At 47.1% G+C, this 16,337-nt stretch overlaps 1 protein-coding gene across 1 annotated transcript in view; it reads right to left on the reverse strand.

The window, feature by feature from the left end:
* Positions 1 to 418: 418 nt before the first annotated feature.
* Cog6 (conserved oligomeric Golgi complex subunit 6) overlaps positions 419 to 16,337 on the reverse strand; it is a 32,496-nt gene continuing 16,577 nt past the window's right edge. The window contains exons 4-7 of the mRNA XM_089584530.1: positions 12,551 to 12,800; positions 7,364 to 7,507; positions 5,670 to 5,850; positions 419 to 1,331 (exon numbers count right to left, since the gene is read on the reverse strand). Coding sequence (XP_089440656.1) covers positions 994 to 1,331; positions 5,670 to 5,850; positions 7,364 to 7,507; positions 12,551 to 12,800 — 913 coding nt within the window. The 3' untranslated portion in view covers positions 419 to 993. The remainder of the gene's footprint in view (positions 1,332 to 5,669; positions 5,851 to 7,363; positions 7,508 to 12,550; positions 12,801 to 16,337) is intronic.

Genomic DNA, 16,337 nt, shown 5'->3' on the forward strand with positions numbered 1-16,337 from the left:
CGGGAACCCATGATGTCGCAACTCACCAAGGGGCATATATCAGATGCCCCTGTGGAGAAAAGCGTGGTGCGCTTGTATCCCAAAATTTCATCCACACAGGGCGTTCAACAAAAGTGGACGCACACGCATTTAACATGCGAAAATGTTGCGGATCGCTTTCGATATAGGGCGGGTACCTAATGGCTAACTTGACACTACGCGAGCCTACGCCACTGACATGAAGAAACGACCACTGACACCACGCATGCAGTAACTAAGCTAGCACCATCTGATCAAAAACTGTTCCAGGACTAATTTAAGATAGAAATCTTTTCATAAACAGAACATGCTAAACTGCAGTGCAGAAATGCAACTAATCTCACCCATTGTGCCCTCTATCATGATAACCCAGCCATATTCACTATGGAACAATTTGAAATGTGCCTGTTCACAAGGTATTTATTTGACATATCATACAAGCATTTCTTTCAGAGATGCTATGAGAGATGCTATGAAGAGCAGGTTTCAAGATAATTTTCTCAGGTTGTGGATGAACTACTATAATGCAAATAACCGTCCTTTGGTGTTCCTTTATTTTCCGGGTAAAAGTCTGCATGATTGAAATCTCCTTTTCTGTATTTTCAATTATGTTCCACCTTTACATGCCTGCAAGCAATAACTGTCCCCCTTGGCTGCTTCCGTTCCATTTTGCACTGTTGTTCAGCGCTGAACCGTGTCCTTCAGTCCCTGGTTGCCCAGCCTCGCACACAAGTGGCAGCGGGCTGGAATATATGCTATGCAAATCAAAGTAAAAAAAATATATTATTAAACTTCATATAGGCTACGAGTTGCTACAAGTGCTGTCCATTGGCCATGCCATTTGTGGCGATGTCCTTGAGGAGTGGTTTGCCTAGCTGTCTTCCGGGTGCTCTCCCATCTGTGCCCCGTGTAGTAAGGCTGGCTGCTCGTGCAATGGGGAAAGCACGCAAGAGATGGGACGAAGGCCAAGCACGTTTATGCCTCCTCCTCCCCCTGCTGAGGGGGGGCCAGGGGTGGCAGGAGCAGTGCCTGACGCAGAGCGTCTGGTGCCATGGGCAGCCCCTCGGCAGTGCGTGCCTGCAGCTGCACATAGCGCTGCCACAGTGCCTCGAGAGCGGCACGGCGCACCGCCTGCTGCCGCTGGCGGCCCACCAGCAGGGCCAGTGGCGGCAGGGCCCCCCACGTCTCTGGCTGGGCACACAGCTCAGCCAGGCCCTGGCCGAGGGCCTGCAGGGCGAGCGGCTCCGGCACACCGTGGGACGGATCCAGCGCACCACCCAGCCGGCTCACCAAGTGCTCCAGCTGCTCCTCCACTGCAGACAACAGGGCGCTCAGCTGTGAACCCTGTACTACCAAGCACCCCAGTTTTCAGAATTTCTAAGAAGGGAGCAATTACTCATTGACGTCCACCCGAGCACAGCCATACGGTTACAAAGGAAAGCTATACAGCTTTCTAAGAAACTTCGTAGATGAAGAAAAATTCGTCCTGGTCCTGGGTTCAAACCCGGGACCACCGCTTCACCGGAGCAGTCGCTCTACCAACTGAGCTAACCGGGACAGCAAGCTTATGGTAGGGCGAGAGCAAACTGATCAATAACTCGAAGTGGGAACAGAGTTTTAGGGGAATCCCCCAAGGTGGAGTAGATTTGTAAGAGTAAATTTGTAATTTTTAACAATGTAATTTGTAATTTGTAACACCCCCCCCTTCTTACAAATTTACTTCACCTTGGGGGATTCCCCTAAACATTTGGACAAGTTTTCAGAATGCTGCACAATAACTAGTCCCCATCACATTCCTGCTCACCAAACTTCCAACGGGGCCCCACAGGGCCACTGCAGTGGCCTGCAGGTCTCTGTCAACAGCTGATGCCAGAGCTCATGGGCATCCATCTGCTAACCCCAGCCTAACTGCATACTTTGCAGGAGAGTGGGGTCTCGCACTGCACGATGTCCATCTAACTGTGTCCTGTGCTAGTTGTGACCGCCTTGTCCCTGCAAGCTTCCTAATCTCGTCCGCCCACCTGACACTCTGCCACAGCCTGCTATGTTTGCCTTCCTTTGGGATCCATTCAAGTATCCCGAGGCTAAAAGCCGCAAGGAACACTGACAGCTTTCAAAATGTGCTGAGAAACCCTGCACATCTTTGGAAATTTCAAACAGCATTCAGTATTCAATCCGGTTCGCACTAGAGCACTGCATGGGTCGCTATCTCAGGCCGGAGACCAGCCTGAGCCCACAATTTGAGTCCGTGCAGTGCTCTAATTTGCACTTCACTTTTACCACTCGAATCTCGTGGCCATACATTGCAGCGCACCCAAACGACGGCCGTTGCTTACAGTAACTTGCAGTTGTCACATTAACTCACTATTTGTTTATAGAAATAACACTTGGAATGCTCCAGAAGCACACACACGGTGATGTTCAGTCTTGCATAATACCAATGCACTGACAGCCATTTAAAGCTGCTACACGCTTGCAGGTTAGAAAACGAAGTGCAGCACCACATGGCAGGTTAATGTGGCGTGCCATGATAAAGTCGATGAGTGGCTGTGATTGTGCCGGTGACGAAAGCGTACGGCTGCCAGTGATGCTCTCGTTTTCGACCACTCAGCTTGCGGAAGACACCGAAACGGGAAAAGCCGTATTCCTTGTGCGCTCCTGTAGTTTTTCCTCGTCGATTGCTTTCAACCTTAAAAATTTTAGTCCATTAAAATCTAGAAACTGCTTATCTTTGACCACAGAGGCCAAGAAGTAAGCTTATAAACAAATCTCGAAGCCAACGCACGGATCCACACATCATCCAGTGTGGCCCACGTGCAGCGGAAAATGAAACCAAGCCAGCTATGCAGTAAGGTTGGCATGGTTTCGTTTTCGCAAGTTCGGTTGGTTTGCGACAATGTTTGGGCCCATCACAGGGCTTGCAGTCTGGCGAATCCGACAAGCAAGGACTAAGCGGGCTATGTGTCATCGTGAACACTGTCTGGAGCAACATCACACAGCTGGCATCTTGCACCCAGATGTGCAAAGAAATGTGAAAGGCGTTTGTCTCGCACGCACTGCAGCTCAAGCTGCCACATTTGTCTCCATTTCGCGAGCTGTCTTGTTGCATTTTGCTGGGATTTCTCAGTGCCTTGCCGCTCCAGATATCGACCGCTGACGTCACTCCTCCAGTAAGGAGGTACTCCACTCACGTAATTTGTGCACCCTAGCTTTCTAACCTGCATTTTTGAAAAAAAAAAAAAAAACAAGCTTTATTTGCATATTTTGCGCTCCCAGCTGTGCAGGCACACCAGCATGCATGCGGGTGCGTGCAGGGCAGGCTTAGGAAAATTTGCGCGGCCGCTTCGCTGCATGCGGTTTCGAAAGGTCAGTGGTGTAAAAAAAAGTCAGTCATTCATTTATAAATTGGCTGTGGTAAAGTAAAGTCAACTGCGCACTCTTTACCTGGCAGCGGTCACTTTCCCGTACGAATGGCTGCGAGGGCAAACTTCTAGTAACCTCCGGACAGTATGTTCCGCCAGAATCCGAAACTACCGAACCATTGGCTGTTCTGTTTGCCGTTACTCAGCTACTCAGCCGGGCTGCCGTTTTATTGCCTTGTATTTCCATTTACCTCTAATTGCTGGCTTCGTGAATGCATCATTCCACATTTACTGCTTCGAGCTACACACACGCTGTCATGCCATCACGCAGGGAACTACATAATATGGGTCTGGGGTGGGCACGGGGGGGAGGGGGTAAGTGTCTATTTTTTTTTTTTTTGGACTTGCGGGGTTGACTTTATGTGTCAAAATACCGTATATATTGCACAATATGACCTTTGTACAGCTTTCTAGGCAGTGTTCATGAAATCTTCGCAAAAACTGCACACCTCCTTTTTGAAGCCTTAATTTTAGGGAAAAAAAGTCCACACATTACATGTGTAAACCACTACCTGGCCTCCCTTAATTACTTCATGACAGCATTATGTTAAACTATCGCATTGGACTGTTCACTGAACAAAATTATGTTGTTTAAATGATTGTGAACAAGGTATCAGCTAGTCTACAAGCATATTACTACAGTCTACCCCAGTTATAACGAAGTTCGCAGGAATCAGAAATCGCTTCGCTATATCCACTATTTCGTTGAATCTGGACTATGAGAGAAAAAAATACATATATCGGTAAATTGATCTACTGCCACTGGAAGAACTGGTCCAGCATTCCCTGAACATGTTTCGCGAGTGTGGACCAGGATCGTGGCCTCCATGCCATCGAACTGTGAACTGAAATTCTGGTTGAACTCGAGAACTTCCATGAAAGCGGCGCAAAGGAGTGCTTCCAACACGCACAGCTCTCCAATCCCTGCTTTGAGCACTGAGAACTCCCTGGAGAGAATTTCAAGAACCGCGACTGGTCCAGTCGGTCGCGCTCCGTGATGTCACCAATGACCTGCCTTTTCTTTTTTCTTTTACTTTTTTTCCTTCCGGACAACACATGTGGAGCCAAGCGATGCAGTGAAGCCACCTTTCGTTTCGCGGGAGAGCAGACGTCGTTGCAAAGGTTGCCATCAGCCGAGTTCTGCCATTATTTTGAGCCAAAAATTTGCCTTAAAGGCGCAAGAATGTTCCGACTGGTAGATTATATTTTGGTTGGCACGAAATCTCTTCGCTATATCCGCTGACGCACTTTCATTGACTTCCTTAAAATCGGACCAAAATTAGTTCGAAAATGCAAAAATGGGAACAGAAAATTGAAATCCCTTTGTTATAACCGCTATTTTGCTGTAAGTGGCTTCGCTATAACCAGGCTAGACTGTATTAATATATGATCCCCCTCCCTTAATGCCTGTATACTAAATTATGCTTAAAAAATGGGATAAACCAAATTTTACACCCTTTTCATAGCTCCTTTATGGAGCAGCATTTGTTTTTAGTTTGAATTATCTGCATTGACTTTTGAAACTATTAAAAAATAACCTGCAGTGATACTTGAGACTACGAAAATATTTGATTTGATTCAAAACCAATTTTATCATTCACATATGCTTCACAGCCAAAAAATTTGATATTCATACTTTTCTACATGCATGTAATGGTGCAAGTTGAGGCTTGCATAGATTTAGGTGCTCGGAGAACCCGAAAACCACTCCAAGGAATTCAAGTTTCGTGGAACCCATTCTGAGAATCCCTGCTTTAAGGCACCATCGGTTATCTGCTATCTGCATTGCATGCCCTGCCCATTAACCTTCCTGACCTTGCTTAGAATATTTTTAACTAGCTGCTATTCCGCAACCAAAGCTGCCACTTCCTGTCTCATTGTTACCCTATAACTTTCCTTTCCATACCTTGCTGTGCTGTCCTCAATCAGTACACCTTTCCATTAGCCTCCAGGTTTATGCCTCATAAGGCAAGCACTGGCAAAATACAGCTGTTTCATACTTTCCTACGGAACTCCAATGGGTTCCACCTTGCCTGCTGACAACCATGCGCTCTCTTATCGAGGCAGTGTCATGGCAAATAAACGCCAGTTCTTTGCTCTCTCAGTCCCTCCAGTCACAGACAAAGCATTCAGGAGCTTACACATAACAGTTCAAGTAACCTGGCCATAAGCGCGCTTGTGAGCTGGGACAAGCACCACTGACAGAGGCACTGAGGAAGGACCACCAACCGAGGCAGTCCATGTGAGGCTTCTGGCGTGCTTCGAGCTCTTCCAGCCAGGGCTCAGTCATCTCGAGCACAGCCAGGCCGGTCTGTGCAAACTGCAGGCAGTTGAGAAGGTGCACCGACCGATCCGCAGAAGCCAGCCGACTGGAAAGCTGCTCGCATGCCGACAAGGCCGGCTCCAGCACCTGAGAAGAACCATTGCCCCCCATTCCATGTGAGAAACACCACACAGCTGGGCCAGGAAATAAAACACCACCATACAATGCTTGTGCTTTTACAAAATCCACAGTTATTTAATGAAATGTGGAAGCGACTGAAAAAAAAAAAAAAAGTTGCATTGATGCATGTTTTTGCTCATGCAAAAGTTGCATGAGCAAGGCTGCCATGCAGAGCCAAAATGGCAGAACACTGCATGAACTGCTGCACCTCTGCAAGTGAAGACACAGACCGCAAATGTGTCGACCTGTGCTGTGCATCCTCCTTGCACTATTCTTAGCCTGGGTGTGCTCCAATCCTGCCTCTGCATGAAGCCTAAAATTTGAAATGGGTCACTTAGCACACAGAGCTGTGATGGACTTCTTGGTCTTCCCACAAGCTGTTTCAACTTTCAAGCTGACACAGAGGAAATACTGTATTCTGAATGCGCGCACAAGGACTCCAGAGCAGGGGGGGGCCAAGGGGGCGGATGACACTCCAAAATTTCTCCAGAGGGGGCTTACACCAGACTGCTTGCACTCCTGACCACAGATTTCAGACAAATGCTTCAATTCTAGGACGTAACTAATGTAAAGCACAGTGGGGCTGAGCTAGCTGGCTTCATAGCTAGTCATAAAGCCTTTCGTCTAAGCAGCACACGCCGATTCTGTCACAGCAGAAGCGTTGATTGACTGACCTCTGTTCATGAGCATGGTTAGCAGAATTGAAACAGAAACACAGTAAAAAAAAAAAAGTTAAAATGACGTATAGGTCTGTTGCCATCAACATTCAACTAGGGCGACTGGTGTAGCGCTTCACTAGGTTCTACAAAATGACAGCTACCACAAAGCATAAGGTGGCTTCACATAGATGCTGGCTTGGAACTTGCACTGAGTAATGCTGTCAACTGTCGAGGGCAAGAGAGCAACACCAGAGCAATACCAGGACACCCAAGGAGAGTACACCTGCCTTTCTTCAGAGAAAAGCGAGAGGTGTGGCTTGTCATGACCATTTTATTTTAGTGGAAGCCAAACCTGGATTCTACACTTGCACACCACTGCTCCTGATCTTGCAAGCTGTGATCATTTCTGTTCTGCAACACGAAAAGTGTCAAGCTTCAGATTCAAGTACTACAGTGCATTTTAGCACGAAAGTGTTACTTCATTTTGATGGGCCAGTGACGGAGGCCTTGCGCAGCTTCTCCGTCAACACGTGGAACCGGCACCCCCACCCCCCTACTATCCCACGCCCAACTGCTGAACCCTGAACCCGGATGCTGAACCTGGACTCCTGCAAGGCTCATGCACGGTGTCACAGAGGGCAAGTGGCGACTGCATTAAATTTATCTGAACTGATTTAGCAAGTAGGCCAGCTGCTTTTCTCGACATGCCAACGCTGACACTGGATCCTCCACTGAACGGGACCCTTAATGCTGTTGCGTTAACATCGGCTGGGCCCACATTACACCAGGCACGCAGTGCCACAGCAGCAGGGCATTCCCACCTGGGCCAGGATGTCGGGCAGGTCCTTCTGCCTCTGGTCCACCGGAGCCAGGGAGCCATCCCGGGTCGAGAGCAGCTCGCGCACCAGGGAGAGCAACTGCTGCAGGAATGGGGGCGCACCAAGGTCCCCAGGGGGCAGCTCCGCCTGCAATCAGGTTTCACGCAATGCGCATCCTCCCTGGATATAGCGTGAAATGGAGCCAGCTACTCTCCAAGCGCCATCGGCACATTACTCTGGTGACAGCCAGAATGTCACATGGTCAAACACAGGCGCACAGAGGGAGGCAGCAGGGAAAGGGAACTGGTTTCCCATGGTAACATTATGTCAAAGAGTAGTAACTTGGTTCACTTCTCACATAGCGCTAAACAGACCCGGACACAGGGAGACAAAGGGACGGTCTCCCTGTGCCCGTGTCTGTTTAGCGCTATGTGAGAAGTGAACCAAGTTAGCAACTCGCCCAAGCTTCCACTCTAGTAACTTGGGTTTAGACACAAACATACAAGCTGTCATAAGCCTGTTCACCAAGCCATTGCCACTACACTCATTCACGAGTGGGGCCAAGAACCCTATTCTCAGTAGATAATGCAACCATTATATACCGAGCAGCTTCCTAGTACTCAGGACAATGCATGAAATGACAAAGCACACAAAGACCTCACTCAAAAAGAGTGGAGGATATAAAAACTTCCAAACTGTGGTTTCTCGATTTTAATAATGCACAAAAAGGGGTCACAGCCCCCTGATTTCCAATCCACACTTCCACATTGAATTTTGGAGACTAGAGCTTTACACACACGACATAGCATGTTGGTCAAGTAAGCTGTGATAACACCAAGCCACCGTCACCTGCTGACTATGTGAAGCCCCATTTAGCATATACATACAGAGTGCATAGACACAGACAGACATAAATGTGTAAAAAAAGAAAAAGGATCAGACACAGTGCTAACCTACCCTTTATTCCGACGAATCCCCTTTTAAGTACAAAGCACCGTATTTACTTGACTTTAATGTCTGCCCTTTCACTGGAAAAGACCATCTAGAAAAAACATGCACACTGAAGTCGACTGAGAATATGAAACTACGCCAGCAACCCCCTATCGACACTGGTATCACAAAATGGTGGCTTGGTATATTTCACAGAGTTTCAATATAGTAGAACCCCACTGTTACATTCCTCACTGCTGCGTTTTCCCGGCTGTTACGTCGTTTTCATCCGGTCCTGGCATAGCTCCCATAGGATCCAATGTATTGGGAACCCCGCTGTTACGTTGTAGCTGTGGAAACGTTCACGAATGATACGTCACAGCCTGGCAAAACTGGTCTAGTTAAACTGTTGCTGCATAATCAACATTTTATGCCCAGCAACAGTCAAGCAAAATACGATACCTTATTTTTCTGGCATTCCTGCACATTTCCATGATGGATTAACTATTGCAGTGCCAGTTTTATCTTTAGGTAATACTGAGAAACTATGGTATTTTTTGCGTGTCAATATCACCATATCGCCTATGGCAGTCGTGGATACAGGCCTCACGAGCATCTGAAGTGTCCCATCAGCAAAGCACTGATCTGGAATTGAGCCAACATGCAAGTGTTGGGCTCCCCAAGTTCACTATGACGCTGGGTTGAAATAAACGGTGATCTTTTGAGCAGAGGCAAGTAACAATCAGGCTGCCTCATGTGCACTTGGAGTTTCTGCCTTTGTCACCCTGTTGTGACTTCCCCCTTAAGCTCCTCCACAACCCTAGCTCGAACAATAAACAACCCACTCCCCTATGCTCACTACTCAATTCAGTCGTCAGCCGCCAACAAGCACGTGATTGTCGATTTATGTCGTCACAAACAGCGAATGTGCCAGTGTTGCCCGACTGCCATACAGTTCAGGAGAACTCTTAAAAATTCAATTACAAATTACCAACTGCACCAAATGAGCTCGTATTTTGCCCAGCTGTTCCGAGATGTATAGCGAACAACAAGCAACAAACAGCTTGAGTCTGAAAAATGGTGTCATGAAACCTTAACCCATGGTAGCATCATGGGGCTTTTCGACCGGCGGTTTGCAGAAATGCTGTTACTACCGTTAAATAAGACAAAAAACCTAAATAACAGAGATTAGCAAGACATGTCTTACCTAACAAAAGCTTTCAGACCTTTTACTCTTTGTTGTTTTCCTCCTAGCCTGTGATGAATAATGTTCACCTTCAAATGTCAGTTAAACACTAGTGCTGGGGAAATAACTGCTCAGCTTTCCCAAGTGCACGGAGCTTGCACATCTTGGCACAGGGCAAAGGCAGAGGCAACAGCAAATACTACAGTAACAAATAAAGAGCATCCGAAACAGTTTCAAGTTTATTTGTACGCAGTCAAGTGCTCAGAGATTGGTTAGCATGAAGAACATTAGCTCTAAAAAAGGTTTTCTTAACTGCTTACAGAAGCGATCATTTCAATGCCACAATGGCTTAATTATAATCCTAATCCCAATGTTTTAATCACAAGAGCAGCGCTGCCAGTGGAACTTAAGGACATCCGTGTGGTCAGAATCGTTTGAATCCTTTCAAATACAGTGCAATACAGTGAAAGCTCGTTAATTCAAAACTCGATAATTCGAATTTTTGGATAATTCGAACAACACTACTTGGTCCGGCCAAGCTCCATAGAGATCTGTGTATAAAAAAGCCCGTTAATTCGAAAGCGAGTCGGTTCCGTTACGGATAATTCGAACTACGCGCCACCGCGTCTGGGCGGCTTGGCACACAGCATGTGGCCAAAAAAAAAGCACCTCCTCCGCATAGTTAGAGGCTGCGTACGTCCTAAACGGGGACAGAAGATGGAACTAGATAAAACCTTGGAAGAGTGGGTAAAGCTTAAATGGCGCCATCACTGGCGCGGTGGCCTGCGGCACCGGAGGGAAGGGGTGGCGACCGCACTGGCGGCTGCCTACCCTCTTTTCCGCGCAACCTCCACACCGCAACTCGCAACTAAATGCTCGTTAATTCGAGCCCTGTTGATTCAAAAATACGGATAAGCACTGTCAGCGCGGTCCCAGCCAACGCCCATGAAGGCTATGACTTCGGACGGGCGCTACAAATTACGTGCGAAAAACTTTTTTTTTCTTTGCGAGTGTCGTCCATGCTTCCAATCGGTCGGTCGCCAATGGAAGCACGCACTCAGCCGCGAAGACGCCGGCACAAGCGCTGGCACTCTGCCAAAGTTCGCTTCCCCCTTGATGGAGCTAACGTCAAAAGTGATGTTATCGCTGCGCAGCATCTTGGCGCGCCGCCAAGAAATGCGTCCGAGAAGGAGGGGGGGGCATGACGGTCTGAAAACGAGGCTTGCACAACCGAACAAGCGCTGGCACTCTGCCAAAGTTCGCTTCCCCCTTTGCTGGAGCTAACGTCAAAAGTGATGTTATCGCTGCACAGCATCTTGGCGCGCTGCCAAGAAATGTCTTGTGGGCCGTGACGGTGCCAAACGGAGGGAAGCGTTAACGACTGACGCTTTTTTTTTCAGATTCTTAGGCAAAAATCGGGGGTGGGTGGGTTCATTATGTGAGTGGGTTCGTTAGGCGAGTAAATACCCTACATACACCATAATGCAAATGGTTCTTGTCGGTTTTTTTCGCGGCCATTCAATAATTCGAACATCGGATAATTCGAATGATTTTCCCGGTCCCGTGAAGTTCGAATTAACGAGCTTTTACTGTATATCAATTACACTAAAAATTCCAGAAACCAAAGAGAAATTTCTTAAAGGTGCACTGAAGAGGAATCTGAACTTGTCTTTTTGCCGCGGGAACTTGATCCACACGTTCCTAGCATTCTTAGAAACTGCGACTTATTGCCCTGTATGGCCGATTTCCCTAATTAAATCGAATTAACGGCCGGCTCCCGCCCTTTTTTTTTTAATTCTGCCTCGTACGGTGGGCGGAGTCGACCAACGCGTGGAGTGCATTTCACCCAGTCCCGTGGTGGCTTGCCGCTCTGCCATCGGCGGAGTAATACGTAGTAGTCCGTAGTAGCAAATAGTCCGCGCGTATTTTTATTTCTTCGGGCTTATTTTGCGGCTATATTATCTGCGAATGAAACTATTTATTCATGGAAACCTAAAAAACAAAAAGCGAAAGCAAAGCCTCCACAGAGCTGGCTGAAAGGAACTTCACGCGATGGTCGACTCCGCCCATCGTACGAGGCAGAATTAAAAAAAAAAGGGCGGGAGCCAGACGTTAATTCGATTTAATTAGGGAAATCGGCCATACAGGGCAATAAGTCGCAGTTTCTAAGAATGCTAGGAACGTGTAGATAGAGTTCCCGCGGCAAAAAGACAAGTTCAGAATCCTCTTCAGTGCACCTTTAGCATAGCTCTAATCATACTATGTACCACCTTTAATATTGGTGATTTCAGTGGTGCACTGCAGTATCGACGACACAGTGTCAAGTATCTGTATCTTAAATTAATTTTGGTTCCATATCTTGTATCAGAAATATGATCTCTGAGGGCAACTGGTATCGGTATTGAAGATACTTTCTTCAAATATCATGCCCAGCCCAGCCTCAGCAGGTGCCTCACTGGTGTGTGAAAACACCTGCTGCACCAGCTAAAGTCTTCAGACCCCTCATGCTCTAAGGAAGGTGATGGAGCACGACAGCATTCGTAGCGTCACGTGACTAGCGCCACAGAGCTGCAAGATGACACTACCGATGTTTACTGTAAAGTTCGCCACCAGTTTGATCAGGCCTGAACACAATCCAGTAAAACATTGTTGATTCGGACATCAGGACACCGGTAAAAATGTATAATTTATCCAAAAGTCCAAATTAATGAATTAATGAGGAACAGTAATGCTTTCGCATTCTAACACGTAAGTAGTATTAAGTGTCTCTACCGAATTTTCCTATGGAGTGTGCTTTCCATTAAGCCCAAAACTTGATAGCTAAACATGATACAATCTTGCACTGAAGATTCAGCGAAACAAAACCAGTACAGACACATGGCTTCACTGCATTTGTGCATTGCTCCAGGGCTTTTGTCTTCTGTAAACACTAGGCAGTACCACCTTACTGTACCATTCACAAACCAACCAGCCCCACATCCAAGTGCCCCCAGTAAACAGCACATGGCAGTTGTTGGCTTCCAGCTCACGTTACAGCATGTGCATCTGCAGGTTAAAACTGGACAAAGTCGCACCTTGTCTAGTAGGCGTGTGCAATGGCACGTGAGGCTGTTGAGGAACATCTTGTGTGCCAGGGCGGCGACCTCGTCGAGGCAGGTGGCCAGTGCAGTCCCTGCACCCAGCGTGGCAGCGTAGAAGCGCACCACTGACCGCAGGCGGCACAGCACCAGGGGGCTGCTCTCGCCCACAGCCAGCTGCTCGAGGCGGAGCCGCAATGGGGAGCATAGGCCCGCCAGGATGTGGTCCAGGGCCGCCTCCCCACCACTGCACAATAAAGAGGCTTCATTTCTCTCAAGGGAATCACCATCATCATCATCAGCCTGACTACGCCCACTGCAGGGCAAAGGCCTCTCCCATGTATCTCCAATTAAGCCTGTCCTTTGCCAGTTGCGGCCACTTTATCCCCGTAAACTTCTTAATCTCCTCCGCCCACCTAACTTTCTGCCGTCCCCTGCTACGTTTGCCTTCCCTTGGAATCCACTCAGTTACCCATAAGGACCAGCGGTTATCTTGCCTTCGCATTACATGCCCTGCCCAAGCCCACTTCTTCCTCTTGATTTCGACTAGGATGTCATTAACGCGCGTTTGTTTCCTCACCCACTCCGCCCACTTCCGATCTCTTAACGTCACACCTATCGTTTTTCTTTGTATAGCTCGCTGCAATGTCCTTAACTTAAGCTCAACCCTTTTTTTGGTAGTCTCCACGTTTCTGCCCCATAGGTGAGTACCGGTAGGATACAGCTGTTGTATACTTTTCTGTTGAGGGATATTGGCAAACTGCCATTCTTGATCTAAGGGAACCTGCCATATGCGCTCCACCCCATTCTTATTCTTCTAGTTATTTCCCTCTCATGATCCAGATCAGCGGTCACTGCCTGCCCTAAGTAGACATATTCTCTTACTACTTCCAGCACCTTGCTACCAATTGCGAACTGCTGTTCCCTTGCTAGGCTGTTGAACACTACTTTGGTTTTCTGCATGTTAATTTTTAGCCCCACCGTTCTGCTCTGCCTGTCTAACTCATTGATCATGCTTTGGAGTTCATGTCCTGAGTGGCTCAGCAAGGCAATGTCATCAGCGAATAGCAAAGGAATACCTCTCAAGGAATACCTTGGTCTTAATCAACCCAGCACCTTTCAAAGTACACAGCTGGGTGCAAAAGAAAACACTGGGGGGAGAAAAATTTTTTAAAATTTAGGCGTCTGCCTGAGCTGGTGATGAGAGAGGTGCATTCAAGATGGAGAGGTTTGGTGCGGCCAGCGCACCATTGAGACATGCTCTATGTGGGCCCTGGAGTAGTTAGGGTGCGGCAAAATTGGCCAAACATGTAAACGGTTTTGCAGCGGAGAAGCGTATGAGACCCCGCTTTGGCTGCTGTGATGCCACAGGCATGTGTGCAATGCATCAAAGTATGCATGCGCCTCTACAAGCAAAGCTCTCAAATCCTGAATGCAAATGTGAGTGCTCTTGAAACAATTCCCTGCATGCCAATGCCAGATGTGAAAACTGTGGGACTGTGTGGTGATTCTGAAATTACAGTCTAAAGCGCTGATGCCCTGTGCCATATGCCCTGCTGACTGACTGTGATGCTGTGCCAGCGGCTGCTGCCTTTACTCCAGCTGTTTAACCCTACGGGGCACAATTTACACAAGCGTGTACACTGTCCACTGTAAGGTTTTCCGAGACTATGATGCACCAAGCAACAGTTTCTTTGTTTCAGGCAGTTAGCATCCTTCATACCGTAAATAGAGTGCTTTTTTAACATTCAGTACTGAAAACAGTAAACAATATTTCTGAAAACAATGAGCTTCGTAGCACATCCTCCACCATTTCCATGCCGACACATTTTGCAGCCAGTAAAACTCTTTTTTACTTTTTTTTTTCTAAATTTCTAGCCTTGCATGCACCTTTGAAAGATGAACTGATTCCGCATTCCCTTGTTCCCTTCGGTGTTTATTTCACAAATCCTGGTATTTTATGTTTCAATTTGCGAGCAGTGCCACATTTTGTATGAAATTTTTTGTACATGCCCAAAAGAAAGTAATTGCTGGAGTTTTTTATGCGAAGACTAACAAATTGGCTTTCAGAGGTAAATTGCCTTTCTTCAAGTGAAGATATATTACTTAGATTTAAAAAAAATATTTGTTTTGCACTGAAGTAACGACCAGCCCCTGAAAGGGCACCGGTCGTATAAGACGAACATGAAGGGTCCATGAAAATATGTTAGTCTTACCAGAAGTTCACTCAACAAAAGTGCCACAAAAAAAAGATGTGAGCATGCTAGGTATGTCAAAATATATCTTACATAATAACTGCAAATACAGCATTTGCTGCACTATGCATGACGTGAACTGAAGTGTAAGGCCGTGATGTGCGTGAGACATTTAGATCTGATCATGTCAGATCTATGTGCCAAGTGCAAGCAAGCACACGATGGTGCCCTGCCTGGCAAGGAGGCTTTCCCCAGGAAAGCATGCTCCTGAAAGACAGCTTCTCTGCACGTCTACACGAAGGTGTGTGTGGAAGCTATCCTGTGGGGGTGCACTGCCTTGCGTAGAAGCGTTTTGTACAGTTTTTCTTTCCTTGACAGAGCCGCGCGGACGCACTGCGAGTGCCCCTGTGCGGGGCACATGAAAAACAGTTAGTCTTAGCAGGTTTTTTTTTACTTTTTTTTACACTCAATCCTATGCAAAACCAATCAAATGGTCTCAAGCTTTTCATCTTATCTGAAAATTTGTCTAACCCAAATTCATCTTAGCGAGAGTCTACTGTATCTGAAAAGAAAACATAGTACTCAAACAAAGACGTGAAAAATTCGATTGGTTTGGTTTATCGGGGTTTAACGTCCCAAAGCAACTAAGGCTATGAGAGACGCCGTAGTGGAGGGCTCCGGAAATACCTGGGGTTCTTTAACGTGCACTGACATAGCACAGTACACAGGCCTCTAGAATTTCGCCTCCTGAAAATTCGATTATAAATTATTTAGCGGTCATAGGCAAATACCACATGGTGATTCATGCATAGTAGTGTCTTCTGCATCACTATAGAGAAGAAAACATGCCGCCAAAATTACGTGTCTATACTCCTTTGAGGCACCAATACCGAAACGTGTGACGTGTCGGTGGACAGCGTCGAAAACCAATTCCACGTTAGCACACCGTAACAACACATAATGCAGACCCCTGGCACAGTCAGCCTCCCTAGCGCCATTTGCTAAGACTGACAGAGAGAACTAGCAGGGGAAAAGCGAGCGTCTCAGACCCAACCCCCCCCCCCCCCACCCCCTTCCTCACTTTTTAAGCGCGGACACGGCCGCTGTTCCATGATTAACGTGCCTGCGCGCCCAAAATCGCACATCATCTTTGTAAACAACCTCGATCGGAACGAAGAAAGTGTCATTAACTCAAGAGGCAACAATGACGTACAGGTATTGCCAAGCCAATCCGTTTGAATCCAAGATGGCGTCTTCCACAGCACTGACGGCTAATTCCTGGCTGCTTATGGCAGAGATGTTCGCCAGCACCTATCTTAGACCGACAAATCGTTCCAGGCCCTATAGGGCCTTGGTGGTTTCTATTTAATAAAAAAATTTGACCTTTTGGACTCCCCGGAATCCGAAGTGTTGGTCGTGAATATGTAAATGCTCCTATGAGATATGTGATGGTTCTTCAACAAAGTCTGAAACATTGCACAAGTCTGAATTATCACAGTCTAAAAAATCATTTCACCAGAGGCAAAGCGTAGCAGGTCATGCACTCACTACAGGTGTAATATGAAAAAGCTTGTTCTTTTATTTTTTGC

This window comes from Amblyomma mixtum, chromosome 3 (genome assembly GCF_055824585.1).
Source record: "Amblyomma mixtum isolate Tamu chromosome 3, ASM5582458v1, whole genome shotgun sequence".
NCBI lineage: Eukaryota > Metazoa > Arthropoda > Arachnida > Ixodida > Ixodidae > Amblyomma > Amblyomma mixtum.